Here is a 27174-nt window from a genome sequence, read left to right as displayed (position 1 = left end):
CTCAATAATCTCAATAACCCCTCGGCAGGGGTGTCGGAGAAGATAGGAAGGGAGATCAGGGAGCCTGTGGGGCGAGGGCTGAGCGCAGAGGCGTCCGCGCTTTACACCGGGCGTCCGCAGAGCACCATCTATGCCTGACGTAAACCAGAGCAGTAGTGACGCACGATCGGAATGAACTGTTTACATGAACAACGATACGGACAAGCCATAGGTGAGGACTACAGCCAAGTGCAGGAGCACGGTCCAGCCAACTGGAATGTGGAAGCACTCCCCCTCCCCCAGAGGGGAGAGGGGAGTGGGACAACAGATGAATCGCACTGCACCAAACAGAGTCATGGAGAACTAAATGATGAATAATAATCAAGAATAGAGGAAAGTACAAGTAGATGAGAGTAGAGGACAGAACCCCAGTGCACCATAGTTTCCCCAGCTTCAACTTCTAGCAGCCTACTAACAACTAAATGTTGTTGTTAAGTTTAATTTAAACACATTAACATTAAGTTAAATATTCTCTGATTATTACTAGCTAGTCTGACATTAAGCCTGTCCAAAGAGGAAAGTTTTAAGCCTAACTTTGAATGTAGAAACTGTCTCGGCCTCTTTTCCATGAACTGGAGCTTATTATTTCATATAATTTTGTTTTCAAAATGGAAAGATTTGCTTAAAGAAATTTTGATTTAAAAACTGTGACTTTTGTTCTAATTGTCGTGGCACAAATAAAAGCTCATACCTCTGTAGATGTTCTTCCACCTGCTTCCTGCTTTCACTGCAGATCACAATCCTTTTTGGACAAATCTGTGTGGAAAAGTATGGCTTCTACAAAACAAATGGCTTCTAGCCACAACCTTTTCATGAATTTCTTGACGAAGAGTTTACAGGAAACATCTCCTTTACTGAAGAAAAGCATTTTTTTTACTTTGCAGGTACTCCCTTTGTTTACTTGTACCGAGTGTGACTGTTCAATGACAATAAGGCTTTATCTCATCTCATTTCCAGCTGTCACAAAGGAAGTCCCGGTCCTCCAGGCCCACAGAGGGCGCCAACGCAGCGTCAGGCAGCAGAGCAGCAGCCAGCCGCAGCGCGTGCTGACGGCCACGAGCTCACAAACTTTCTCTAATTTCAGTAAACCGGGCTGGTTCGAGTCGGGACCGGTACCTGGTTGGCGGGTTTGCACTCCAGGAGCTTGACTGTGACGTGGCATCAGCTGGTAGGCTTTCGTGCCGTTGGGTTTCTGTCTTCAGGGTTCCTCAGCATGTGGACCGAACCGGCCTAGGTTCTAACCACTAGGGCTGGCTCACACACCAATGGTTTGGGTGGATCAGCAGTATACTTATAGCCTCTTGTTCTTGTCCAGTTTTATAGACCATGCGGAAGTGTAAGGAGTTCGACAGGTTCGGCGGTACCGGCTAGCCTGAACAGGGATGGGTTTTTTTAACTTTATTGTTCAAAACAAATAGAACAAAATGTATGACAAGAACAATAGTCATAACAACGAGAATGCCAGGGGATGGTACATTTATTACAAAATAAATATTACAGAAACAGATCATTGCTATGCATTGAAAATGTTCAAAGACAGTTTTCATAAATATGTATGGCCTCTTTGTTAAAGCTATTAGAAATAGTGTGCAAATAAGATTCTAATTCTTTAATTATTACAGGGGAAAGGTTGTGATGAGGAAAACTTTGATTTGTGAATATGAAACTTCTAAACAGGGATGTTCTGTCTGAGCCACACCTGTCCACATGTCTGTCTGCAGCATCATGGCAGGTGTGGAGCAGGTTGCGTCCGTGGGGCGGATTCTGGTGGACCCGGGCCAGGTCCTGACCCAGCGCTTTCGAGCCTTGTTCACCCTGAAGAACCTGGGAGGTAAAGACCCTTTGGATCACACTGCTGGTTCTCCAGAACATAGATAACAGATATTCTCAGCTGCAAAGATGGATCCAAACCCATAAGCTGCACTGTAATTCTTCTGTGACTCTGAGGTCGGTTCTGAACCTGACCCAGAAAAGGGGTTGGTTATATTTGAGATGTGATGGTCAATGCATCTGTGTTGTTATGCAGCAAACTGCTTAACCCGTGTGCTATCCTAGGCATTTTTAAATGTAATTTCGTGAGAGCCATACAATAATGTAGAGCCCCTTTCCCACACTGAGGCACAGAGACTTAACCTCTTTTGAGGTTCTATATTCTAGTTACTGCAGGCCGTAACCAACACCGTACAACTAATTCAGCAACTCCTGAATCTCTCCCGCCTAGACCGCTCCCCTCAACCTTTTATTCCCTGCTCCTGCACCAGCCCTCCTATTTCCTTATTCGCCCATAGCTGAACCACGTTGGTCCAAACTCCCCAACATCAGGCTGAGCGACAGAACTGAAGACCAATCAGCATCTCTGCTTGATGCGTTCAAAGAACTTTGGAACTTAGAACGCGACTCAACAGCCACCCAGTCCAACTCAGTCCTCTATAATATGTTTAAAACTCAAAATACAAGTGAATGTGTGCATTTGATGTAATTTCAACAATTTTAAAGTACAATAAGTCTGTGGATTCTTTTTAATAACATTGTTGTTATTAACATTGTTATGTTGTTGCTATTAAATGAAGAGTATTTCTTAGCATTGATGTGACTTCTGGTGCTGCATGGTGGTTCTGCTGATGGTCTAGTCTGGTTGATACGTGTTGAGTTTCTGTTTCATGCAGGCGTTGAGACCATCTATTAAACGTGATCATAGGTCTGAATGCTCTTTAGATGTGAGACAGACTGCTCACATGCAGACGTGGAGCCAAACATTGTCAGTACAGCAACACTCACACGCTGCTGCAGTGTGTGGTATGTGACGGGCAGCATGTTCTGAGTTTTGATAATAAGTGCGTCCACTACCCCTCCCCTTTTCCTGCATTAGTTTCAGGCTGGTACAAACTCTGTCATAGAACAGATAATAGGAAACCCATAGTGGACCTGATTTTTTTCTCTCCAAGCACCACTACTACTGCGCGCCCCCCCTGGCTTGGCATAGCGCCCGAGAAGGACTGGTCTAATGACGTTAGAACATCACCATCAGGACTCACAGAGATGTGGAGCTGTTTGGTTACAGGGTCTGAGGCTGAGGGCTCCCAGAACTTTTCCTGACTTATGAGCTGCTCCTCACTTCAGAGGAAATTACTGACAGACTGACCCACGTTTACACCTGTCTGTGTGACAGGTGTAGGCGTGGGTCAGACTGACCCATGCCTGCACCTGTGTGTGTGACAGGTGCCGAAGCCATAGAATGGATTGGTAAGGCGTTCAGCGACAAATCTGCCTTACTGAAGCATGAGCTGGCGTACTGCTTGGGTCAGATGCAGGACCGGCAGGCCATCCCTGTTCTGACAGCCGTCCTCAGAGACGCCCAGCAGGAGCCCATGGTCCGACATGAAGCAGGTAACTGGTGTTCACTCCCAGAACCACAACACTATAATGTCTGTCAGCGCTGCAGTCAGTAACTCCAGTACGGAGGAATGTTTTTGGACCTCAGTTCTCATTTTAACCGAGGGCCACATCAGTATAGTGTCTGTCCTCAAAGGGCCAGATATAACTTATACATGTAACTAAATGTAATGAAAATAAATGTAACTACTCCTTAATGTTAAAAAATTCATTTATGTATTTATTATAACTTTTTAAAGTGACAATTACAGTTGCATAGAAACATATGTTTGCTTGTTCCTCTAACATAAATCCTTTTACATTTGATTCTGTCAGGTTATGTTATATGAACAGTGTTTAAGTCCTCATCTATAGTTGCCTAATCCCATATTTCAAGTCCAATTCCCCCTAGATATGAATAAATACACACCAATTTTTATTTTTCATTTTAAGAAATTAAAAACTCTCGTGGCCCACATTTGGCCCGCGGGCCTTGAGTTTGACACATGTGGTCTAAGGTGTGCTTTTACTACGTATTCATAAAGATCATGAATCAGTGATCTCAGATATCACAAATATTCATACTTGATTTTTTTTCCCCTAAAAGTGACCAGGGTTCCAATCCAGCAACCGTTGTTTTTTTATTTTTAAATACATAGTTACATTTCCTTAGACACACAAAATACATGAATATGTTTTATTCATCTCATCTTCTATTTTAAAACAAGGGTTTAATAGACTAGAATTATTCGTGGTAACTATGTATTTCTAAAAATAAACTCATGCCATAAAGAACAGACATTCTAATGACGTTCAAAATCTAGAGAATTTGCCTAATGTTTTGATTAATATTTAAAGTAATGTGTGGTCAGTAGTTGATCAAAAATAAAAAAGATTCAATGAAATTTCAAAGTTGCGCATCAGAATTGTCTTGTCTTCCATTTAGACAACCTAGCACAAACCTGGTCAACAACCCATCCCAGTTTTAGTGCCCAAAAGCTGACAGACCCGTACTGGTTCAGACTAAATCCACAGGCATGCCGGTCCCCCCAATCCACAAACATACAGGCTATGCATTTTCACCAATTAATCTCCTTGTCTTGCTGGTCACTGGCCCAGCTCTGGGTATGCCAGCAGTTAAAGATGGCTGAGGATTCCAGGGTTTTCATCAAAAGGAAGGTTAAGACCACAGGTCTGAAGTGACTAGAGTCCCTAGGGTGCATAGACTTCAGCCCTGGAGGCACAGTTTTTTTTAGCTCTGCAGGTCGTCTTTGCTCTCATCAAATGATCTCAGATATCTACAGTGATGGAGCAAAGTCTGCCTCCCCAATGGTGAGTTTCAGCTAAATTCTGTTCTTGATTGCAGGGGAGGCTCTTGGAGCAATCGGTGATCCTGTGGTTCTTGACCTTCTAAAGGAGTACAGTCGGGATCCGGTCATTGAGGTAGGAGGTCAACCTTCATCACTCTTGCATTTGACGATGGTCTCTGTCCATGGAGCTGAAGTTGATCGGGGTTTGTTTCTCATTGGAGGTGTTCCTCAGGGGGCAGAAACAGTTGGAAGTGCTCACATACTGGTAGTCGGCCGTAGACTTTGGGTTAAAGCTATACTGTTTTCTATCACCCAAACAAATGGAGCAGTAGACAAACTCCCATCAATGATGAACAGCACAGGCCCTGTACCTCGGTCAGCCTCTAAACAGCCAGTTGGTTTGTTCTCATGTCAACCAGGAGGGAGAAGATGACCAGGGACTTTCAGGAAGTCTGAAGACCACGATCGTGAAGTGGAACGAGATTTATTGGATATTTCAAACTTGTTTAACAAATAAAAAACTGAAATATTGGGCGTGCAAAATGATTCAGCCCCTTTCCTTTCAGTGCAGCAAACTCTCCAGATGTTCAGTGAGGATCTCTGAATGATCCAGTCTTGACCTAAATGACTAATGATGATGCATAGAATCCACCTGGATGTCATCAAGTCTCTGTATAAATGCCCCTGTTCTGTGATCGTCTCAGAGGTCTGTTTAAAGTGCAGAGAGCATCATGAAGAACAAGGAACACACCAGGCAGGTCCAAGGTACTGTTGTGGAGAAGTTTAAAGCCAGATTTGGATACAAAAAGATTCCCCAAGCTTTAAACATCCAAGGAGCACTGTGCAAGAGATGATATTGAAATGGAAGGAGCATAGACCACTGCAAATCTACAAAGACCCGGCCGTCCGTCTAAACATTTAGCTCAAACAAGGAGAACACTGATCAGAGATGCAGCCAAGAGACCCATGATCACTCTGGATGAACTACAGAGATCTACAGCTGAGGTGGAGAGTCTGTCCATAGGACAACAATCATTACTGCACAAATCTGACCTTTATGGAAGAGTGGCAAGAAGAAAGCCCTTTCCTGAAGATATACATAAAATGTTTGGCGTAAAAGCAACACAGCTTATCACCCTAAACACACCACTGTCAAACATGGTGGTTGCAGCATCATGGTTTGGGCCTGCTTTTCTTCAGCAGGGACAGGGAGTCCAGACCTGAATCCAATGGAGAACCTGTGGAAAGAACTGAAAGCAGCTGTTCACAAACGCTCTCCATCCAGCCTCACTGAGCTCCAGCTGTTTTCAAGGAGGAAAAAATGTCAGTCTCTCGATGTGCAAAGCTGATAGAGACAAACCCCAAGAGACTTACAGCTGGAACTAGGGTTGTGCCGATGGACGATATCATCGTCCATCGTGATGGGTGACTGACATCCCGATGGAGAGACACCATCGTGATGCCACGCCCCCGCCACGCTGGGAGTCGACACCATAAGCCGCGGTTACATGTGAAAAATAGCTTGACCGGATCAATGGTCGGATTAGAATCCAACAGTGTACATGGTTCCAGAAAAATGTTTTCAGAATATAACAAACGTTCACATGGGTCACACTTTCGGTCGGAATAAATGATTCGCACATGCGCAGTAGGGTTTGAAAAACCGGAAGCGGATATCAGTTCCGCCGAGCGGCTATTTTTTTCTCAAACTTTATTGAATGTAACAATTCAATACAAAACAATGTTAAACAGCGCCGAGCAGCTATATACATTGACATGTCAGCTCGGTAAAATACGATATGATCTTCTAAACGTGCTTTTAATAATGTTACGATAATTATGAAACACCTGTTCGCTCATCGTTTGAATTTTAATCCGTGTGGTCAGTGCTTTTTCTGAACGGAGCCGGAAAGAAGCCAGGATTAGCAGTATGCTAACACGGGCTAACAACATTAGCTTTGGGTGGTGCTGCAATCTGCATCTTGGCTGCACGTAAACATGTGGGAATAACATCAGCCTTTATTTAGTCGGGACACGACTGGAAACACAAATCCACGTGATTGTTTGAACGATTTCTAAGGACTGAGCGGCCTTTCTGCTTTGAAGCTCACACCGCCCCAAAGTGCTGTGTGTGCTGACGATCCTCTGCTCAGACGCACACTTTTAGACCCGGTTCTGAGTTCGGTAGCCCGTTCCCCTAGAGCTGCGGAACGGATCGCAGTTCTAAATCTCCCACATAGCGCTCATGTAACAAAGCACCCCCCCCCCCCCTCCACTCAAACTCAAAGCTGTAAGTCTGCGCTCCACCGGTCCACTTGACTAGTTAAATGCGGGAGCGGACCACTTCTTTTCTAGTTTGTTTGTTACTTTTTTTGTTAAAGTCGCTTCCCTCAGTTTATACTGGATAATCGCGGATGAGTCATTAGTTGGGAAATAAAAGAAAGTAATAAAGTAAAATAACGAATAGCAATTATGTAAGAGCGAAATATTAAAAATAGCCCCCCCCACGACGATATCATCGTCCATCCCGATGGTTGACAGCAAACATCGTCAACGGCCAATTTAGGGGACATCGCCCAACCCTAGCTGGAACCACAGCAAATACTGGTGCTACAATGTATTACCTTAAGGGGGCTGAATCATTTTGCACGCCCAATTTTTCAGTTTTTTATTTGTTGAACAAGTTTGAAATATCCAATAAGTTTGATTCCACTGCATGATTGTGTCCCAGTTGTTGTTGTTGATTCTTCACTAAACATTGCAGTTGTATATCTTTATGTTTGCAGCCTGAAATGTGGCAGAAGGTTGAAAAGCTAAAAGAATATTTCACCGCTGTTTCCAGCGCTTCCTGAATGGTTATAACCAAAGTGTGTGTCCCTGCACGGAGAAATGGCATCAGCTGAGTCAAACAGCCCCAAAATATCCTGATAACTGAGCAAGATAACCACGGAGAATAGTTATCATTCAGATAAATGAATGATGGATGAAACCGACCTCTTCTGGAAAAAGATGACCTCTGGCACTTCACTGATGGAGGAGGAAGCACAGCCTCAAGGTTTTAAGGCACAGACTCCTAATGTGTCTTATAAAGTACACGATGGTACAGTCTATTGCTCTGACTAAAAAACTATGTTGAGCAATATTCCAATGTTCTTTGATAAATGTTTTACAAAGCATTAATGATGAGTAAAGCGACGGACTTGTTTAGCTGTGGGGGTGGGGGGGGGGTCTCTGTATTTGTATACATATAAACCACTTAAGTCACGTTTATATTCAGGTTAACAACCTGAGTAAGTAAAGGAAACAGTGAGACTCCTCAAAGAAGAATTGTTTTATAAATTGAAAATGTGCATTTTGACTTGCTTTGTTTAAAAATGTTTATGGAGTACATTTGCTGAAGTGGGATGACCCCTAGTCCAGACCTTCAGAGGAAAAAGAAGAAACCTGTAGACCTTCAGTAACTGGGACTTCAGCAGAACCGTACTTAATCTGGGAGAGAGTCCATTTTCTGCAGCTTCATCTTTCTTCTTCCTCTTCCACTGGAGGAGGAGTCAGTGATGTGTGCTGGTGGGCCTGACCTCCTGACGTCTTGGCGGTTTCTCACCCCCACAGGTGGCAGAGACATGTCAGCTGGCTGTCAGCCGGCTGAAGTGGCTGCAGAGTGGCGGGGAGCAGCAGGACGGCGCCACTGACATGAACCCGTACTGCTCTGTGGACCCGGCTCCACCTGCACCGAGGAGGAGCGTGCCGGAGCTGCGCCGCGCTCTACTGGATGAAGACCTACCGCTCTTTGAGCGGTACCGGGCCATGTTTGCCCTGCGGAACCTAGGTTCTGAAGATGCTGTGCTGGCCCTCGCAGATGGTACGGCCCAAATCTCCACATTCAGAACCGCATACAAACACAGCATCACAGAGCCAGAAGCAGATGTTGGTTCTGTCCCCTAAATAAAAGTTAGAACTGGCATGGTTCTGGTTCTGTGGAGTCTGATTTATCCCCCCCTGTGTCCAGGCCTGCAGTGTTCCAGCGCACTCTTCCGTCACGAGATCGGCTACGTCCTGGGCCAGATGCAGCACCCGGCGGCGATCCCGGCCCTGAGCGCGGCACTGCAGCATGCGGCTGAAAACCCCATGGTGCGACACGAGGCAGCAGAGGCCCTGGGCTCCATCGGGAGAGACGAGTGCCTGGCTGTGCTGCACTGTTACCGTGGAGACCAGGAGCCAGTAGTTAAGGAAAGCTGCGAGGTGGCGCTGGACATGCTGGAGTACGAGAACAGTGACCAGTTCCAGTATGCAGATGGGCTGGTCCGGCTGCAGGGTTAGAAGGGACCGGACTGGCTTCTGTCCCCCGTTGACTTTTTGCTCGTCCTGTGTGACATGGGAAACCAGCGGACTGATCCAGACTGAAGTTCTGACTGGGCTGGGCTGCTCCCTCCTGCCTCATTACACATTCTGGATCAGTTTGGACCAGTTTTAAGGATTCCAGGATTGGGCGCCATCAATTCATCAGTTAATAAAAATAAAAAAACCGGGATGGTTTGCTCTGAACTTTGTGTCCTGATCTGGTGTGGGGTTCTGAACCTGACTCAACAGGTTTGTGTGTGTCTGTGTGTGTGTTTGCTCAGTGGTTTGTGTGATTGTGCATTTGCCTAAATTTAAGTGCTATCAATAGGGATGCAACAATACACTTTCTTCATGAGTTTGATGTCTGGGTCACGACATTGAATTGGTTCGATGAGGGATTTACAAAACTACAAAAAAATTATTTTAATTCCGCTAATAAACAAGTAATAATAATAAATTTTATTTGTTAGGTGCCTTTCAAGGAACCCAAGGTCACCGTACATAAAAGTGAAAACAAAATAAAATAAAAGCAATCGAATGCACAATAAAATATAAATAGGCCAGAAATAGGAAGTTATCGGAGGGGATAGGCGAGTTGGAAAAGATGAGTTTTCAGTTTTTTGGCAAATTGTGAGAGAGACCCAATGTTTCTGAGGTCCGGAGGTAGAGAGTTCCAGAGCCGGGGGGCAGAGCAGCTGAATGGTCTGCCCCCCATAGTGACAAGGCGAGCAGTGGGGACATCCAGATGAAGGGGGGAGGAGGATCTGAGGGTACGGGTGGGAATGGCCACATGAACTGATAGATATGATGGAGCAAGGTTGTGGATGGATTTAAAGGTCAGGAGAAGTATTTTGTATGTAATCCGGTGTGTGATTGGTTGCCAGTGGAGCTGCTGGAGAACAGGTGTGATGTGTTGGGAGGAAGGTGTTTGAAAGATAATTCTGGCAGCTGAGTTCTGAACATACTGTAGTTTACGTAGAGTTTTTTGTGGTAAACCAAAAAGAAGGGAGTTGCAGTAATCCAGGCGGGAAGTGACAAGACTGTGAACCAGAACGGCTGTGGAATGAGGACTGAGGGAAGGGCGAAGACGACGGATGCTGCAAAAGTGGAAATAGGCAGACCGGGTGATGCTGTGAAGATGAGTGAAGTGAAGGAGAGGGTGCTGTCGAAGATGACTCCCAGACTCTTAACCTGATGGGAGGGGGAAATGGAGGAGGTTTCAAAGGGAATTGAGAAGTTCTGGATGCAGTTATAACAGATTTGGTGCCGATCAGGAGAAGTTCAGTTTTATCGTTGTTTAATTTTAAGAAATTAGTAGTGAACCAGGATTTGTTTGCAAGAAGGCAGTCAGTGAGGGAAGTGGGAGGTAGAGAGGAATTTGGCTTGGTGGAGATGTAGAGCTGAGTATCGTCTGCATAACAATGGAAGTGAATCTTGTATTTATGGAGGATTTGACCAAGAGGGAGAAGGTAGATGATAAATAGCAGGGGTCCCAGGACGGAGCCCTGGGGAACACCTGTAGTGACAGGAACTGTGTGAGAAGTGAACTGTTTTAATTGAATATATTGGGTGCGACCAGAGAGGTAAGAGTGAAACCAGTTGAGATGTATGTTTCTGATACCTATGGTGGACAGTCTGTCTAGGAGGATGGTGTGGAAGATTGTATCGAAGGCTGAGCTTAAATCAAGTAGGAGGAGGATGAAAAATAGGCCGGAGTCAGCAGCAAGGAGGAGATCATTGGAGATTTTAAGGAGAGCCGTTTCTGTGCTGTGAAGGGGACGGAAGCCAGACTGGAATTGTTCATATAGGTTATTCTGTGATAGATGTATGCGGAGTTGTTCTGCAACAGTTTTTTCAAGGATTTTAGAGATACTCAGGACAAAGCCTTTTGGTTGGCTCATACCAAGTCTGGTGTCATGTAAAAAACAACAAGTAATTAATTGTTAAATGTAGCGTAACAATTTTTAGACACTTTCAATGTGAACCCACTGGTATGCAGTGGGGCAGGATGGTCCACTATTTCCCCTTCAGTGATGTAACCGTTTGGTTTGAACCCCAGAATTGTGGCACGGTTAATACAATAATATTAATAATTATTATGTGGCATGGCTAACATAATAATATTAATAATTATTATTATTATGTGGCATGGCTAACAGTAATCTGTTGGTTTTATAACGGGTCTCCTTTTGCAGCAGGACCACCTTCAGCTCCTCTGAAAGTCTTTCTGGTTAATATGGGAATGTTTGAGTAATAAATATATTATAAAATAATTCTATATATAGAAAACAAGTTTTCTGTTTCCTTTTATGTCCTTTGTAAAACAACTATTTGTTTTAGTGGAAATGAAACACAACCGGAAGTCGAGTGGGTCAATGACTTTAGTATTTTAGTGTAATTGACTTCCAACTGCGTTACTTTGTTGGTAAAACGTAAAATTCGGTTAAAGATTACCCGGTCCTGCACAAGCTTCTTGCATATCCCCATTAAATCAGAAGTTAAATACTTGGGCATCTATATCGACAAAGACCAAAAAATAAGCCAATCAAGGAATGTGGGTGAAAAACTTGATGAATGTAAGACGAGGTTGAATATGTGGCTCCAAAGAGACACATGGCTGCTGGGTCGGATCTATCTGACAAAGATGGAGGGTCTGTCTAGATGTATTTATCCATCTTACTCTAATGCCATCCCAAACAAAATGATCAAATCCATCAACCAAATGACTTTTAACTTTATTTGGAGAAACAAGCCTCATTACATGAAAAAAAAACTATATGGTCAAAGAATTTAAGGATGGGGGTCTCAAAGTTATTGATTTTGACTGTCTTAACGGAACCCTGAAAATAAACTGGTTGAAATCGTGGATCAAACACAACCAATCCTTCTGGTTTTGTGTCCCAAATTATTTATTTAACAAATTAGGCGGGTTAAAGTTGGTGCTTATTAGTGATTTTGACATTAATAAGCTCCCTATAGCATTATCAGAGTTCCACAAACAAATTCTACTATACTGGAAAATATTGTATGTGCATAATTTCTCGCCACACTCAAATATTATTTGGAACAACAGATACATCCTCCACAGAAACAAATCTTTGTTTTGTGCTGAATGGTTTGACAGAGGAGTCTGGTCGGTGTCTGATCTGATGGATACGGAGGGAAACTTACTAGATTATGAGCAATTTTGTTTAAGACATAACTTCAATCCTCCTATTTCAGAATTTTTAAAAGTCAGTAATTCTCTTCCTCGAGAATTTGTATTTCTAACAAGGAACACAATGACACATTTAAAGATAAAACCACAGTTAGCCACATTATCAATTGAAGGTTGCCCTCTCATGGACAGAAAATGTAATAACTCTTTTATCAGAAATTGGTTCATTGAAAGGTTTTTTCCTGGTCGACAGAACAAAAATAAAATACTGCAGAAATTTGAACAAAATGTTGTTACTAAATTAAGAACCGATTTCATGAAACTTCCTATTCCCCCAAAAGTTAAATAAACACACTTCAAAATTATGAATGATATTTATCCTTCAAAAGAACTACTTAGATTACATTTCAACATTTTTTTTTTCAATTTGTTTTTATTGCAAACAAATAGAGAATTGTTACATACATGAAATACAATGAAACAAAGATATAGTTTCATATTTGTAATACAACATGGCCAGTTTTTAATTTTTATTTTTCAAACACCTTGAACTCCCCCCCCCTCTCTCCATGGTTTGCAAGACAAGGATAAGATATATATTGTCCAATATAACAAAAGCATATCTCTATGTAATCAACTCGATGGCCAAATCGATCAGCCAAGTGGCAACATAAAAAAGAGAATTATATTAACATATATAGCTGATGTGATATTTATATGTAAGAAAAAGAAAAATAATAATAATAATACTAACAGTGCTAATAATATTTAAGAACAGTTGGATTATTTTAAACTATAAATTACTGAGATGTGATGGTAGAATGTGAGGAGGCCTCAGGTAGAATTCTAAGTTTGTCAAAGTGATCTAAAACCGGGCCCCAGATTGAGAAAAATTTGTCCTTCGATCCCTGAACTGAATATTTTATTTTTTCAAGTTGTAGTAGTTGCATAAGATCCGTCAGCCACTGGGACACCCTGGGTGGGTCCTTAGATTTCCAGAGCAGTAATATACTGTGCTTTGCTATTAGAGTAGCAAAAGCAAGAATGTCTTTGTGTCTTTTTCTTAATGTATCTGGGTTTTGGTGTGAAACACCAAATATGACTGCCTCTGCACTAGGCTGTAGACTGATATCTAGAGCATCTGATAAAGTTTTAAAAATTGTAGACCAGTAATTCACCAGAGCAGAGCATGACCAGAACATGTGGGTTAGATTGGCTGGGCTATTTTGACCTCTGTCACAATTTGCACTCAGATGAGGATAAATTCTTGACAATCTTGCTTTAGAGAAGTGAGCCCTATGTAGAATTTTAAACTGTATTATATTTAACTTGGCACAAGAGGTACTGTGGTTAACTCTCTGTAAGGCCCGGTTCCATACATTATCATCCATAACTCGCCCAAGCTCTTCCTCCCAGCTACCTCTTATTTTCCGAAGAGCTACGCTGTCATGAAGTGATATGCAGTCTTTGATTTTGGAAATTAATCTTTTTGAATTAAGTGGCAACTCAAACACCTCATCTAACACAGAGACTGGGGGTATGTTAGGGAAGTTAGGGTCATGCTGCTGAAGGAGGTGACGCACTTGAAGGTACCGAAAAAAGTGAGAGTGAGGCAGATTAAATTTGGAAGCAAGATCATTAAAATTTGCAAATATACCGTTTAGGTACATGTCCTTAAAGTTGATAATACCTTTCTCTTCCCAAATTGTGAATGCGAAGTCTGTCTGACCAGGGAGAAAAAGGTGATTTTTGCGTATAGGACTAGTGGTAAGCACTTGAGTGAGTCCGTACGTCTGTCTGAATTGAAATATAATTTTAAAGGTATTTGTAACGATTGGATTGTGTGTAATATAGTGTGAAATGACACAGGGAAGACTAGATCCAGTAAGGGCTGTCAGAGTTGTTGTTTTACAGGAGGAGGCTTCGAGTCGACACCAGTTAATATCAGAAGCCTGGAGCCAATGCATAATTTTTTGAATATTAGAGGCCCAGTAGTGATGGCACAGGTTTGGTAGGCCTAAGCCACCTTGATGTTTAGGTCTTTGTAATCATTTTAAACAGACTCTTGGGTTCTTGCCACTCCAGATGAATGAAGAAAAGCTTTTGTCGACTGATTTAAAGAAAGATTTAGGGATGTAGAGGGGGATGCACTGGAACAGGTAAAGGAATCTGGGAAGTATATTCAGTATTATACTATTTACTTTCCCTGCAAGAGACAGGTTAAGAACTTCCCAGTTCTTCAGGTCTGTCTTAACCTTCTCCAGTAAGGGAAGGAAATTTTCTTGATACAGACTTTGCAAGTCTCTTGTGATATTAATTCCCAAGTACTTAAAACCGTTTCTGGACATCTGAAAAGGTAAGGCAGTGTCTTTTAATTGAAGCGCTAAGTTGTTGAGAGGAAAACACTGACTTTTACTGAAGTTTAATTTATATCCAGATATAGCCCCGAACTTCTGTAGGACATCAATGATGTGGGGAACAGTTGGGACAGGGTGAGAAATATACACCAAAAGGTCATCTGCGTATAACGAAACTCTGAGCTCTTCCCCTCTCCTGTGGATGCCTTTCATTGAAGTTGATAATTTAAGGATAATAGATAAAGGTTCTATAGCTAAAGCAAATAAAAGAGGACTAATTGGACATCCTTGTCGTGTTCCTCTAAATAACTGAAAATACTTAGATTGTTTGCCATTTGTGATCACAGAAGCTACAGGAGAAGTATACAAGAGCCGGATCCAGGAGATGAAGTTTGGCCCATATCCAAATGTTCTTAGACATTCAAATAGATATTCCCATTCAATCCTGTCGAAGGCTTTCTCTGCATCCAACGAGACAACCACCTCGGGTACTCCAGTGGGCGCCGGAGAATAAACGGTGTTCAACAGACTACGTATGTTAGTGAAAGACTGGCGTCCAGAGATGAAACCAGTTTGGTCAACCGAAATAACATTATGTACTGTTGGGTCTAAACGCCGGGCTAGGATTTTGTCTAAAATTTTTACATCAGTATTTAAAAGGGAAATAGGACGGTATGAGCCACATTCAGAGCTATCCTTTCCAGGTTTAAGAAGGAGAGTGATGATAGCTTCAGTAAGTGTTCTTGGAAGTGAACCATGGGAAAAGGAGTCGTTGAACATATCAAGCAAGAGTTTTGACAACTGTCTGGAAAACTTTTTGAAGAACTCCAGGGGGTAGCCATCTGGGCCAGGTGCCTTTCCAATTTGCATTTCAGTTATTGCATCAGTTACTTCCACCAGTTGCAGTGGGCGTTCAGTTTCATTCCTGTGGTGAGGTGTTATGCATGGAGCATTGAGATTATTAAGAAACTGTTTCATTTCACTGTGGGCATTTTTAGATTCTGATTTATAAATATTTGAGTAAAATAAGGAGAATGTAGCGTTTATTTCATCTGGATCCATTGTTAAGACACCATTGGATTACGTTTCAACATTGATGACAACAGCTGTTCCTTCTGCCAAACTGCTGTTGAAGACATCGACCACATATTTTTCCTGTGTGATGTTGTACAAGTGTTTTGGTTGGATGTTTACAAATGGTTAAGACATACATTTCCATTCATCATGGACCTCTTTTCCAAAGAAGTCATAATCTTTGGCCTGTCCCTACACAACACTGTAAATAATGTATGTATAATACTGTGTTATGTTTAGCCAAGTTTTTTATACACAAAAATAGGTTACAGAAATGCCACCCCAGCTTCAACTTCTTTAACAATGAGGTCAATTTATACTTAAAATCCATAAAGTTAATCGACTCACCTAAAGCCATAACAATTTATGACACCCTGAGTGATATTCCTGATGTCTAAGACAGTTTATTTATATTTTGTATCCCTCTGCATTTTGTAACACTATCCAACTCTGAAATTGTTGTTTTCTTATGTTATACTTTTCCCCTAATTTCTCTATGATTATGAATATAAATAGGTTTATGTTTGCATACTGATAAGAATTCTCTTTTTTCTTTTTGCTTCCTTTCAAAATGTAGTATTCTCTTTTGTATTCGCCATATTTTGTAAGTTTTATGTAAATGTTCTGGTATTGTTTTGTATTGTGTTCTATAAATAAAAAATAAAAAAATTTAAATAATAAAAAAGCTTCTTGCTTCCGGTTTCTGCTCTGCGACTGCGCGCAACCAAACGACCGTTTCCGTAGCAACCGGGACGCCCGTTTTTTCCGTGGATGCAGAGAAGCGGACGGGACTGCGGAGAGATGCAGCGTTTGGACGCAGACGGCACCGGAGCGCGGCAGGCCGCCAGCTTCAAGGCTTTTCTGCAGAAGAGCAGCTCGAGGAGCGACCGGAACCTGTGAGTGGACCTCTGTGCGTGCTGGCCGTTAACTGGAGAAGAACTGGACTGATGGACCCCTCCCCCATCCCGTTCCAAACAGAAGGCCAAAATCCCATAGACACCTGTAGAGAAATAGACAGCCGTTACTCTGTCATTCTATTGGTCAGAATAACTGTTGTGTATCTGATACATTATTTAACATCTTGACAAAACTCTTTTTTTCTGACCAATCAGATACTTCAACAAAAGTTTGTGGTGTCATGTTTCATACATTTGATTGACATGTTTCCCAGCCAACTTTCAGTGGAAGGGGTGTGGCTTTCCAACTAGCTCAATCCTGATTGGTGGCTTATTGCCATCAAAATGTTAACTCAGACCGACTCGGACCAATCACTGCTTACTGACATCGGCTGGCTCCAACATGGTGGCATCCGTATCGCAAAAGAAAATGCGCCTGAATTGACTTTATGTGGTTGGAGCCAGAAGTAAACCATTTTGACATCTATGGGTTATGATGGCTGTCAATAACAAACGTATGCATACAAAAAAAAAATGGGCACAAATTAATACTTTCTGCACGCTAAAAAAAAACTGAACAAAATATTTAATTTTACGTTTGAAATGTCTGCTGTGAATACATTTTGTCTTTGTCTTCAAAACAAAATTTCCCAGGTTAACAAACTGTGAAAAACATGTTACAGGGTCACGGGCATAAACATGGAGTCCCAGAACATCAATGATGTACAGAAACTAAGTCAGCATGCGCGTTGAGACTCACTTCTTAAAATTAAACGAAATTCAACTTTTTAGAATGTTATTGATCCCCTAGAAGAGAAATTATTTTAATACCAGAGCTCTGTTGAATAAAAAGACAGATTATAACAGCCATGTCCTGCCACATTTTTTGTTGCCAGGCAACAACAGCTGATCGCATAAACAACGCACCAGACCCAGAGGTGATGGGAAAAAAGAGCAGCAGACATCCCTCTTATTAGGTGTAAAAAAAAGTAACAAGATGATTCCCCCATTATGAGATCAATAACATTCTAAAAATTTCCATTTCTTTTTAAGTTTAATATACTTTATTTAATTTCTGATATGAAATTGTGTTTATCAAGCAATCAAATAAGAATTTAGTAATACACAAAACAATACAATCATCAGTTATACATTCACACAATGACAAATCAAATTAATTATTGCTTGAAAGGGATTGGAAGGAAGCAAACTTATGTAATCCCACCCCTGTTCTACCGTAACCATTGTATTACATGATTTATCGTTATCTGGTTCATAACTTTTAGCGTTTCTAACGTTTGTGAACTTTATACTCTTGAGTGGAAATAAGGTTTGAGGATCAGTGACAAATGTAAAGTAATGTTTGTGTTTCACCACTATGTCAGGCAGATTTGAAATCCATGGGAACCCTTGTGCTATCCTAGACACTTTCTTTTCTCTTCTTTGCCTTTTGTCTGCTTTCCGTACAGGTAACGCGTTGTAGTGAACCATCTGCCTCCATCTAACCCTCTCTTCTTCACACCAACCAACCATCCTCCTGACCTCATTCTCTCCATCCATGAAGCTCCTCTTTGGTCTTCCTCTCTTCCCTGTAGCTCCAACCTCAGCATCCTTTCACCAACATCATCACTGTTTCTCCTCTCAAACGTCTCCATCTGCTTCTCTGCATTGATCTCCAAGACCATCTATCATGATCTGTTCCTCTGATGGATTCATTCCTGATCCATCCTGGTTCCAAAGAGAACCTCAACATCTTCATCTCTGCCACCTCCAGCTCTGCCTCCTGTCTCTGCATCAGAGTCTCTAACCAACAACATGGCTGCTCTCACCACACTCTTCTTCACCTTTCCTTTCATTCTTGATGACACTCTTTAGTCACGCGTCACACCTGAAACCTTCCTCCACCGTACCAACATGCTTGGACACACCTCTTCCCCTCTTACCAACACTCTCCATATATTTTCTGACCCTAAGAATTTAAATTCATCCACCTTCACCATCTCTGCTACCTGAAACCTCATGAAACCCCTTCTATTCCTCTAAGTCATTGCCATGGACCTCTCTTTTCCAGAGCAAACTTCCACCTGCCCTATCCTATCACTACAGATCACAACGTCATCTGCAAACATCACGATCCACAGAGATTCCTGTCTAACCTCATCTGTCAGTCTGTCCATCACCACAGCAAACAAGAAGCTGATCCTTGGTGTGGTCCCACCTTGAGCTCCTCTGTCAGACCTACAGAACATCTCACCACAGTCTTCCAGCTCTCCTCCATGTCCAGAATATCTCCAACGTTCTTCTATGTCACTCCAGACCTCCTCATCATAACCACAGCTCCTCTCTCTGTATCCCCTCAGATTTTCTCTAGAGCTGCAAAAACTCTATGCAGCTAGATATTTAAGGACGTTTCAAAGACATAGTGGAAAATGTAGCCCATTTTCAACCTGTTGAGCATACTTGACTACTGGAGTTGTGTTTGTGATTTATGCAGCTCACACAGCTAATGTTCTTCTGATATTAGGTCTCACCTGGGCAGTGCAGCAAACCCTCAACACTTTGAGAAACGGTGACGTTGATATGTGTGAGCGTAGATTCTCTTTCATCCTAGTTGATTTAAAAAGATGAGGTCAACAGGAATAGTTCAATCTTTTATCACAAAAGACGTTTCATCCTTTGTGAGAGTGTGTGTGCATGCGTGTGTTATGATTTCGCAACTTAACACCTGAAGTAGAAGTACAAACAGTTTGGTCTCAAATACATTTTTTTTTAATTGTTACAGAAGACATGGTGTGAGAGCTCCTCCCTGAAAGAGATGAGAGAGTTTAAACCTATGAAACATCAGAGAGAGCCCAGAATCCCAGTGGTTCTGAGAGGGACCGTTGGGTTTGTGAACCAAACCTAGACTCTCACAGCTCTGAACCTTACGATGGTGCTCTCATGTTGCAGCTATGACCACCTGGTCCTCCTGCTGGCGAAGATCATGGATGAACGTCCGGATGACGCGGTGGATGTCTTGGAGGATATGAGTTTGGAACTGAAGCGAGCCTCGTTCAAAGACACGCAGAGGTCACTGCGGGACCATGTGACGCCCTCTGTTGGAGAGCGGCTGGCAGAGCAGCAGCTCCTGCTCTTCAAACATGCACAGGACTTCAACCATGAAGACCCAACTGTGAGTAGTTCTTCACCACCGCACCATTTCTCTCCTTCATCTGACGAGCCCCAGCATCTTTCACTTCTTCTGTGCATTCTAGTGGCTTCAATTCTTTTTCTGCAGTTTTAGAACCTGAATATGTCCAGGTGATCTACACTTGGTTCTCCAGTTAGTGCAGAGTTAACAGTCAGAGCTGAAACTCATGTGAAGTGAGTCAGTTTAAAAGTGACGTGAAGACAAAGTCTGGAAAAGAAACCCCAGTGTGGTACCCTTATCTCCCACCTGTATCATCCCTCCCTCTGCCCTTTTCTGTCCAACAAGAAATGTATACGAATATAAGTCATATGAATGACAGTTAGTCTAAAATACAAAAGGCGTTTAGAGAAATATACACTTTGTGTTCAAAGATTCATAACCACTAGTGGTATAACGATTAACTGACTAATCAATTTTTTCTATTTCTATTAGTCGACCAGGTTGAGGCAGTTGTTAATCAAATCAGCCTAAAACATTATAAAATAATTTCATAACAAAATAAATTGACTATAATCGATCTTGGAAAGTATAATCTGGATTGAGGCACTGTAAGTTTATTTTACTGTAAGGTAAAAAAGACCACGTCAGTGGACAACACACATGTGATGTCATTAAAACCATCATTCCAGTCCAATGTGTGGACAGACTTTGAATAAAGTCATGTGACCATCCAGGGTCTAGAATGTTCTAAGAATGTTCCCTTTGGATTCTTTGGATGTGGAAAAACAACAGTGGTGAACTTTAGGAAACTAACATGTGAATGGATTTGACATTCATTCTAGTTTACTTGTTGGTTTGGACACAGATTTCATTTAACTTGATGATCTGGAAGAAATCCAAGAATCTGGAAAACTTCACTGTTCAGTAGCAGGAATTTCTGTCTGAGTCTCACTGCTGGAAGTTTTGGATAAAGGTGATGTGGATCCATTTAGGTCAGAGATTCAGATAAAATCATGCAAAATGAACCAATATCAACTATGAATCAGATCAGGAACCACTAACTATTATATGAACCGTATCATTACACCCCTACATCCTATCGTGAGCATCTGTCATGGCAGGCACTAAGCCTTTTGTAGCATCTGTCCAAGGCCCTCAGCTCTCATCTGTTTGCTCAGCTCCTGGACAAGACAAGTTAAAAACAAAAAGAAAGAAAGAAACCTGAGTGAAATGAAGACCTGAGTCATCACACAACCTTCAGACTGAGAAACGGTTCTCCTGATGTTCTGCAGATGTTCTTTAAGCAGTGTGCTGACTGTTCTTTAACAGGTGGAAACAGGTTTCCCCAACGTCAACGAGAGTGCCTTCTACCTAGAGCAGGCTGGAGTGGGCCTGGGCCGAGAGGAGATGCAAAGGATCCTACTGGCTCTAAAGCTCTTAGTTGAGTCGCATGGACTTCCACAATGCCGCTTGTGGGGTAAGATTCTGGGAACAGAGAGCAGCTACATTATTGCTGAGGCAGAATACACGGAGGGAGACGAAGAACAAAGTACTGATGAAGACCTCCAGGAAGAGGAGGAGGAGGAGTCTGGCACCCAAGAAAATGAGGTAAGGCAGATGAGTGACATCATCTAAAAGATAACCAGAGTAAGTCTGCGAAGGTTGTTCATCCAGGTTACGTCTTGAGTTGAGTCGTGGCATCTGGACTTGGAGTTTTCTTACTGTCAAACGTTTCACCAGTCAGCCAAGCAGCTTCATCAAACTGACTGATGAAGCTGCTGGAATAAGTTGTGAAATGACTCAAGAAAGAAGATTTTCATTCCAGATGCCACCGTTCAACTTCAAGATAAAAGTTTGCCTGTTTTTGGAACGGCTTTCATTTGAAATGTTCCACCAAAGTTTTTGTGGAAGTGTTAGTGCTCAAAGAGAGGTCATGGGAGTCCAGGATTCCCGCCGACCCAGCAAAACCCAACCAACAGAGAAGAAAATGTAATGAAACTATGAATCAGCTTGAAGGAAAAGGAAGTGTGTGTGCATGCACTTCTGTTTATGCACAGATGCGTGTGCCAGTTTGTTGTCCTGCTTCAATGATAAAATAGCTCATTTGAACAGAGATTTCCTCTGATGCTGGGCTGTAAACACCTATGAAGTAGAAATCAACGGTTTCACTTCAAGCCTTTTAAACTGTAGTAGAAATATAGTAACACATACTATATACTAACAATTTTCTCTGCAAACATCCCCATCTGAACGTAAACTATTACAACCGAAGTTTCCAGGTCACTTAGTTTGTCTGGAAAAAGAGATTTAAAAAAAAGAAAAAGAGTCGATCTAATGGGATAAAACTAATGTAATACATTTGAGAGTCATTTTTCCTAATTGCGGAGTAAATTCAATGATGGTTCGCTGCAGTGGGTCTGAATGTGAACTTAAATGTGCAAAAAGTTCAACACAACCTTACATTTCTTGAGAGGAATTCCGAATAAAATAATGACTTTTTTACAGGTTGTGCCAAATGAAAGCAACGTTTAAAGAATTTAAGCTCTCTAAGACATCAATCTTTTGACATTGTTTTAATTTTCAGAACTGAATGTTCATCTTCAGATCTACAGTGATTTAAAAGAACAGACACATTTTCCAGTTCAGTTCACTGCAAGATATTCTCTGGCTATTCTCATGATGGGCCCACAGACTGACAGTAGAAAGTAATCCCATGTTTTAATGGTAAATATTTACTACAAAACCAAAGGAAAGATCAGGCTTGATGAATCAGTGTCACTGTCAGGTTTTTGGAAGGATGTAGCTGGACCCTTGAATGCACAAAACTCAGACAGAAGGAACACAGGCTTTATTTCAGGAGGACGTCTGTGAGACAGGCAGAGTCCGGCAGGCTGGATCAACCAAAACAATACTTGTTTTACAGCCACATGTTTGTTTAAAGTTGAGTCACAGCATTTATAGTTCTCGTTTTAAAGAGCCACTCTAATGAAAATGGTGTTTTAACATGTTCTAGTAGCATTTTTCTCACAATGGAGGACATATAATTTAAGATTAAAATGGCATTTCTAAGTATTTTTTTGATTCAGGAGCAGATAAAAAGCTGCTGGTGGTAAAAGCTCCGTTTGCAGATCCAAAACCGCTTTACTCATGCAGACATTATTTTTCACTTACAAAATACTTGTCGATTAATACTTGTAGATCAAGGCCAAGTCTGTGGTCAGTGGTGGCAGGAGGCGCACTCCAGTCAGGCTTTCACTCTGAGAATCTGTGCAGCTAAATGTCAGTCAGGAGGGATGCACCTCTCTTCAGCTGAGCGGTCGACTCCACACAGGGCGGTTCTAACCTGTCATGACAGAGTTGCTGTGGCTGAACCTTTTTGACTCTGGTGCCGGTGTTTCAGACAGATCCTGTGCCGCGGTCCACCTATCTACACCCACCCATGGTGCCAAAGGAGGCGCTAGGAACAGGAGCCAACAGGTTCTTTTACTTTGTGTGCAACGAGCCAGGTCTTCCCTGGGTGAAGCTGCCCTCTGTCAGCCCCGCCCAGATCACTGCAGCCCGCCATATTTGCAAGGGCTTCACAGGTCGGCTGGACAGTCCAGTCCTGAGCTACCCGCCATTCCCAGGAAAAGAGGCCAACTACCTGAGAGCACAGATCGCTCGGATCTCTGCTGGCACACAGGTCAGCCCATCTGGGTTCTACCAGACTGTGGAAGAGGAGGGCGAGGAAGAGGAAGAGATGGCCCATGACCAATGCCTAGTGAACCCCGAGTTTGAGGGCGTGTCTTCACTTGAAATGGCTCAGTCGCTGTCCAGCTGGGTGCATCACATCCAACACATCCTGAAGCAGGTGCATACCACACACACATCAGTACACCCCCCCCCCCCCCACTGCCAATGTCCACGCGCTCCAACAGTCCTACACACCTGCTCTGCATGACGTCTGGAGGGCTTGGTGGTTCAAATCACAGTCCTGGCAGTCTGTGTGCTTGGGCAAGACCCCCCCCCCCCCCCCCCCCCCCATCTCATTATGTGAAGGGAAAAAGTTGCTCTTTCAACAGATGCTGAAGCCTCACAATAGTGTAAAACAAAAACAGCAAGTTTCAGGCAGTTCCAGTTTTTTTTTAACCCTTGTGCTATCCTATGACCCCCCCCCCCCCTTCCATTGACGTGTTCTCCCTACCATGACAAAGGTGGAAAGATTTCATGTAATCCATGGACACCAGTGAAGATCACAAATCATTGAAGAAAAAAGGTTCAGAGCACTGTCTAGTGGGTCTAGATGACCCAACTCCCAACGTTAAAGTGCCTAGGATAGAACAAGGGTTACATCTGTGCAAAAGCCTCGCCTAAAGGGATCCTGGAGCACGTCTCTTTCAGTGATGAGGCAGGAACAGTTGTCCAGCTTTACTCCTTCTGGAGGCGCTCCTAAAATCTGCAAAACAAGTCCAGGGTTCTGTGCCGAGCCAAGCAGGGCTGAAACCCTGAGAGCTGCACAGCAGTCTGATGACAGAGCAGCTGCTGCTCAGGTCCCAGGGTCACATGCTTCATGCTTGGTTCTGGTGCAGCGTTATCATGTTTGGGGAGGGGGTGATGCTCCATGAATGTGATTCGTATGAGGCATTTTCAATTGGTTTCAGGGCCGCTGTACCTGGGTGAACACAGCCATGAAGGTGGAGGAAGACTCAATTGAAGAAGAAGAGGCTGCTGAGAAAGACGAGCAGGCTGATGAACCCGAACCAGAATATGGACCTCCTCTGCTCACTAATCTATCCCAGGATGCAGGTCAGAGCTTCCAGATCTTTTTCAGTCTCTCTGAACATCTTTGGGTTTCTTTGTCTCCATGGATACGGATCATTTTAAAGTGTTGAAATGACAGAATAGATGTGCTGTCTTTGTCTCATTTCTTTGTATCGTCTTCTCCTCCAACGTTGATTTGTGTGGAAAGGTTTCAGTCAGCAGCTGCTTTTCAGACGTGCTAAATTCAGACACACAGCAGCTGGAATTCTACTTTGATGAATCACAATGTGAGCGCTACAGTGATCTGTACCAGCACTTCAAAGAGATGTTTCCAAACGGTGAGGTGGAGTTTTGTGGCTCTTGCTGCGTTATGTTCAGTAAGAAACTGGACCAAATGGAACCTAAAAGATAATAAGAGACATGGGTGTTTTATGTGGAACAGTGTGTATGATGAGTGCAAGGGCACCAATGAAGGGGGCAAACTGGAACAAAATATCAATCAACCAATCAATCAATCAATCAATCAATCTTTATCAATAGGAAGCACTTCTAATTTCTTGTGCAGCTTGAACTGCTTTCTAATAAAAACTAAAAGACAGAAATTAAAATAAAAGCCCATCCCATCTTTTACCTAACAACCCCCCCCCCCCCCCCCCCCCCCCCCCCCCCGGTCAGCACATACATGCCATGGTCCCAAACACAATGACCAGGCAGGATACATACGTAAATCATGAAGCCAGAACGATCTTATGAGAGAAACAAACCAAGAACGATGACTCTGGTGAAGCTTGAATGGGAGGAAGATCAGAAAAAAGGTTTAGACAGGGAGCCTTGACTCACAACTGCAGACTTACAGCTGGAACATCTGGAGGAGGAATGGCGTCCCTGATCCACAGCTTGGAGGTTTGCAGCTTTCTTGGAATTGGAATTCTCCGACGCCTGAAGGGGGTCTTTGAACCCTGGAGGGAACAAATGAATGCTGTCAGGAAGTCAAAGATGTTTTCTTCCTGCGTGAGAGCAAAGCTGGGTCTTGTTGTCTTCTCTGTCTTAAGGGTGTATGTGTTAAGGGGGCGGGGCTTAGTGCCTGCCATGTCATATAAATTATGAACCCCCTCTGAAATCTGTTTTACCTGGTGTTCCCCAGAGATGTTCCACACCCCCCCATGGAGCTTGAGGCTGTCCTCCACCATCACCCCCCAGCACGCCGTGGCAGTGCTGAGATCCAACCTCTGGCCTGGGGCATTTGCATATTCCAATGGAAAGTAAGGGCACCAACGCTGGAGTTTGGTCGACTGTGACAGAGCCTGAACTCACGTCTCACTTTTTCAGGAGGTTTGAGAACATTTATGTGGGCTGGGGTCTGAAGTACACCGGCCAGGGCTACAGCCCCTGTGTGCCCCCACCCCCACAGAAGGAGTACCCCAGTGGACCAGAGGTCACAGAGATGTTGGATCCATCAGTGGAGGAGGAGGAAGAGATGAGAATGGCTTTGGAGGAGCAGCAGGAGGTCCAGCAAGAGTTGGAGGAAGATGAGGAAGATGAAAATTAAAACAATGTTACTTTTCTGATGTGTTTAAAGGAATTATAGTAAGGAAAAATTAAAAAAAAGCTTTCTTTGTTGGCTACATGGTTTTAATCTGTGTGAGACACCTTCGCTTCTCTCAGTCAGAACTTTTCCATCTGTACTGAAAGTCAGCAGCTCCCTGATCGTCACAAACGGGGGGGGGGGGGGGGGGGGGGGACTTCTGGTTCAGGAGGAACAGTGTGGTTTTTCTTCCAGTCATGGGACTGGCAGAGCTACAAAATTCACAAAAGGCTCTAATGCTGCATTCACACCAGACGTGATTCACACATCTGTTACGTTCATGTACAGACGTATTCTGAGGTCCTGCAGCGGAAATATCAAAACAGGCTTTCTTTGTCACAGAACAGAAAGAAATCTTTTTTGTAGTCAGCAAATTTTGAATCAAATCGACAACCACAAACATCCAATCGAATTGTTGTTAAAATAAGTCGTTACAGCCCCAAAGATTGAAAGTGTATATTCTCTGACTTGGTAATTATATTTTTTATGGCAGCAACATATTTCCTAAATTTATGTATTTTATTTTGAGTTTGAAGAAGTCAAGATTTTTTTAGGGAGAGCTTCAGAAAGACTTTGTCTCAGTTAACCCTTGTTCTATCCTAGGCACTTTACCATTGGGAGTTGGGTCATCTAGACCCACTAGACAGTGCTCTGAACCTTTTTTCTTCAATGATTTGTGATCTTCACTGGTGTCCATGAATTACATGAAATCTTTCCACCTTTATCCACCTTTGTCATGGTAGGGAGAACACGTCAATGGAAGGGGGGGGGGGGGGGGGGTCATAGGATAGCACAAGGGATAAACTGGTCTCTGATAAATACAGTGGAGGAAATAAATGTTTGATCTCTGCTGATTTTGAAGGTTTGTCGACCTAAAAAAAGAAAAAATGTCAGTCTGTCATCCTAATTGTTGGTTCTTTTAACAGTGAGAGATAGTAATAATAATAATAGATTGGATTTATCTGCACTTTTCCAGACCCTCAAAGCTCTTACCATGTGTCCATTATTCATTCAGTCCTCATGTATACTTGGTGATGGTAGAGGCATGGCTGGCAGATCACACCTACAGTCCCTCTGACCATCACCTGGATCATTCACGCACATTCAAGTGAAGCATCTTGCCCAAGGACACAATAGCTGACAGGGGGGAGCAGGGATTGAACTGCCAACCTT

General features: G+C 42.8%; 3 protein-coding genes across 8 annotated transcripts in view; 2 read left to right on the top strand and 1 right to left on the bottom strand.

Annotated features, from left to right (window-relative positions):
- cherp (calcium homeostasis endoplasmic reticulum protein) overlaps positions 1 to 1296 on the bottom strand; it is a 33129-nt gene extending 31833 nt beyond the window's left edge. For 2 of the 4 annotated variants that reach the window (XM_023953923.2, XM_078945468.1), the window contains exon 1: positions 731 to 1094. The gene's annotated coding sequence lies outside the window, so the exon portion shown is untranslated. Of the gene's footprint in view, positions 1 to 730; positions 1095 to 1155 lie in introns of those variants that run through there. The other 2 variants (XM_023953924.2, XM_078945469.1) reach the window with 2 other exon arrangements.
- On the top strand, positions 1066 to 9266 carry dohh (deoxyhypusine hydroxylase/monooxygenase). Of its 2 annotated transcripts, none has more exons than XM_023953926.2 (6): positions 1066 to 1207; positions 1761 to 1870; positions 3209 to 3426; positions 4778 to 4854; positions 8334 to 8583; positions 8731 to 9266. In XM_023953926.2, exons 3-6 carry the CDS (start codon positions 3234 to 3236, stop codon positions 9039 to 9041), a joined length of 831 nt encoding a protein of 276 aa, XP_023809694.1. In that variant the 5' UTR covers positions 1066 to 1207; positions 1761 to 1870; positions 3209 to 3233; the 3' UTR covers positions 9042 to 9266. The 2 variants fall into 2 exon arrangements, with proteins under 2 accessions (XP_023809694.1, XP_004067605.1); XM_004067557.5 differs by having other exon boundaries at positions 1124 to 1207; positions 3259 to 3426.
- A 7101-nt stretch (positions 9267 to 16367) lies between these two features.
- On the top strand, positions 16368 to 26041 carry rsph4a (radial spoke head component 4A). 2 transcript variants are annotated; one of them, XR_002873128.2, is made up of 7 exons: positions 16368 to 16546; positions 19496 to 19718; positions 21006 to 21284; positions 23077 to 23526; positions 24317 to 24461; positions 24625 to 24754; positions 25561 to 25678. XR_002873128.2 is itself a non-coding variant. In XM_023953925.2 (7 exons), exons 1-7 carry the CDS (start codon positions 16422 to 16424, stop codon positions 25963 to 25965), a joined length of 1560 nt encoding a protein of 519 aa, XP_023809693.1. In that variant the 5' UTR covers positions 16370 to 16421; the 3' UTR covers positions 25966 to 26041. The 2 variants fall into 2 exon arrangements, 1 of the variants encoding a protein (XP_023809693.1); XM_023953925.2 differs by lacking the exon at positions 24625 to 24754 and adding an exon at positions 25746 to 26041 and having other exon boundaries at positions 16370 to 16546.
- The last annotated feature ends 1133 nt before the right edge of the window (positions 26042 to 27174 follow it).

The sequence above is a fragment of the Oryzias latipes genome, chromosome 4 (genome assembly GCF_053564925.1).
Source record: "Oryzias latipes strain Hd-rR chromosome 4, Olatipes_Hd-rR_3.1".
NCBI lineage: Eukaryota > Metazoa > Chordata > Actinopteri > Beloniformes > Adrianichthyidae > Oryzias > Oryzias latipes.
This window is presented reverse-complemented; position numbering and strand designations above follow the sequence as displayed.

Excerpts from the sequence above, each read along its gene's own strand:
- dohh (XM_004067557.5), top strand. The coding sequence starts at position 1,765 with ATGGCAGGTGTGGAGCAGGTTGCGTCCGTGGGGCGGATTCTGGTGGAC. Across the intron at positions 1,871-3,258 it reads CACCCTGAAGAACCTGGGAG|GTGCCGAAGCCATAGAATGG; the intron begins GTAAAGACCCTT and ends TGTGTGTGACAG. Across the intron at positions 3,427-4,777 it reads CATGGTCCGACATGAAGCAG|GGGAGGCTCTTGGAGCAATC; the intron begins GTAACTGGTGTT and ends TCTTGATTGCAG.
- rsph4a (XM_023953925.2), top strand. The coding sequence starts at position 16,422 with ATGCAGAGAAGCGGACGGGACTGCGGAGAGATGCAGCGTTTGGACGCA. Across the intron at positions 16,547-19,495 it reads TCGAGGAGCGACCGGAACCT|CTATGACCACCTGGTCCTCC; the intron begins GTGAGTGGACCT and ends CTCATGTTGCAG. Across the intron at positions 24,462-25,560 it reads TAATCTATCCCAGGATGCAG|AGATGTTCCACACCCCCCCA; the intron begins GTCAGAGCTTCC and ends GGTGTTCCCCAG.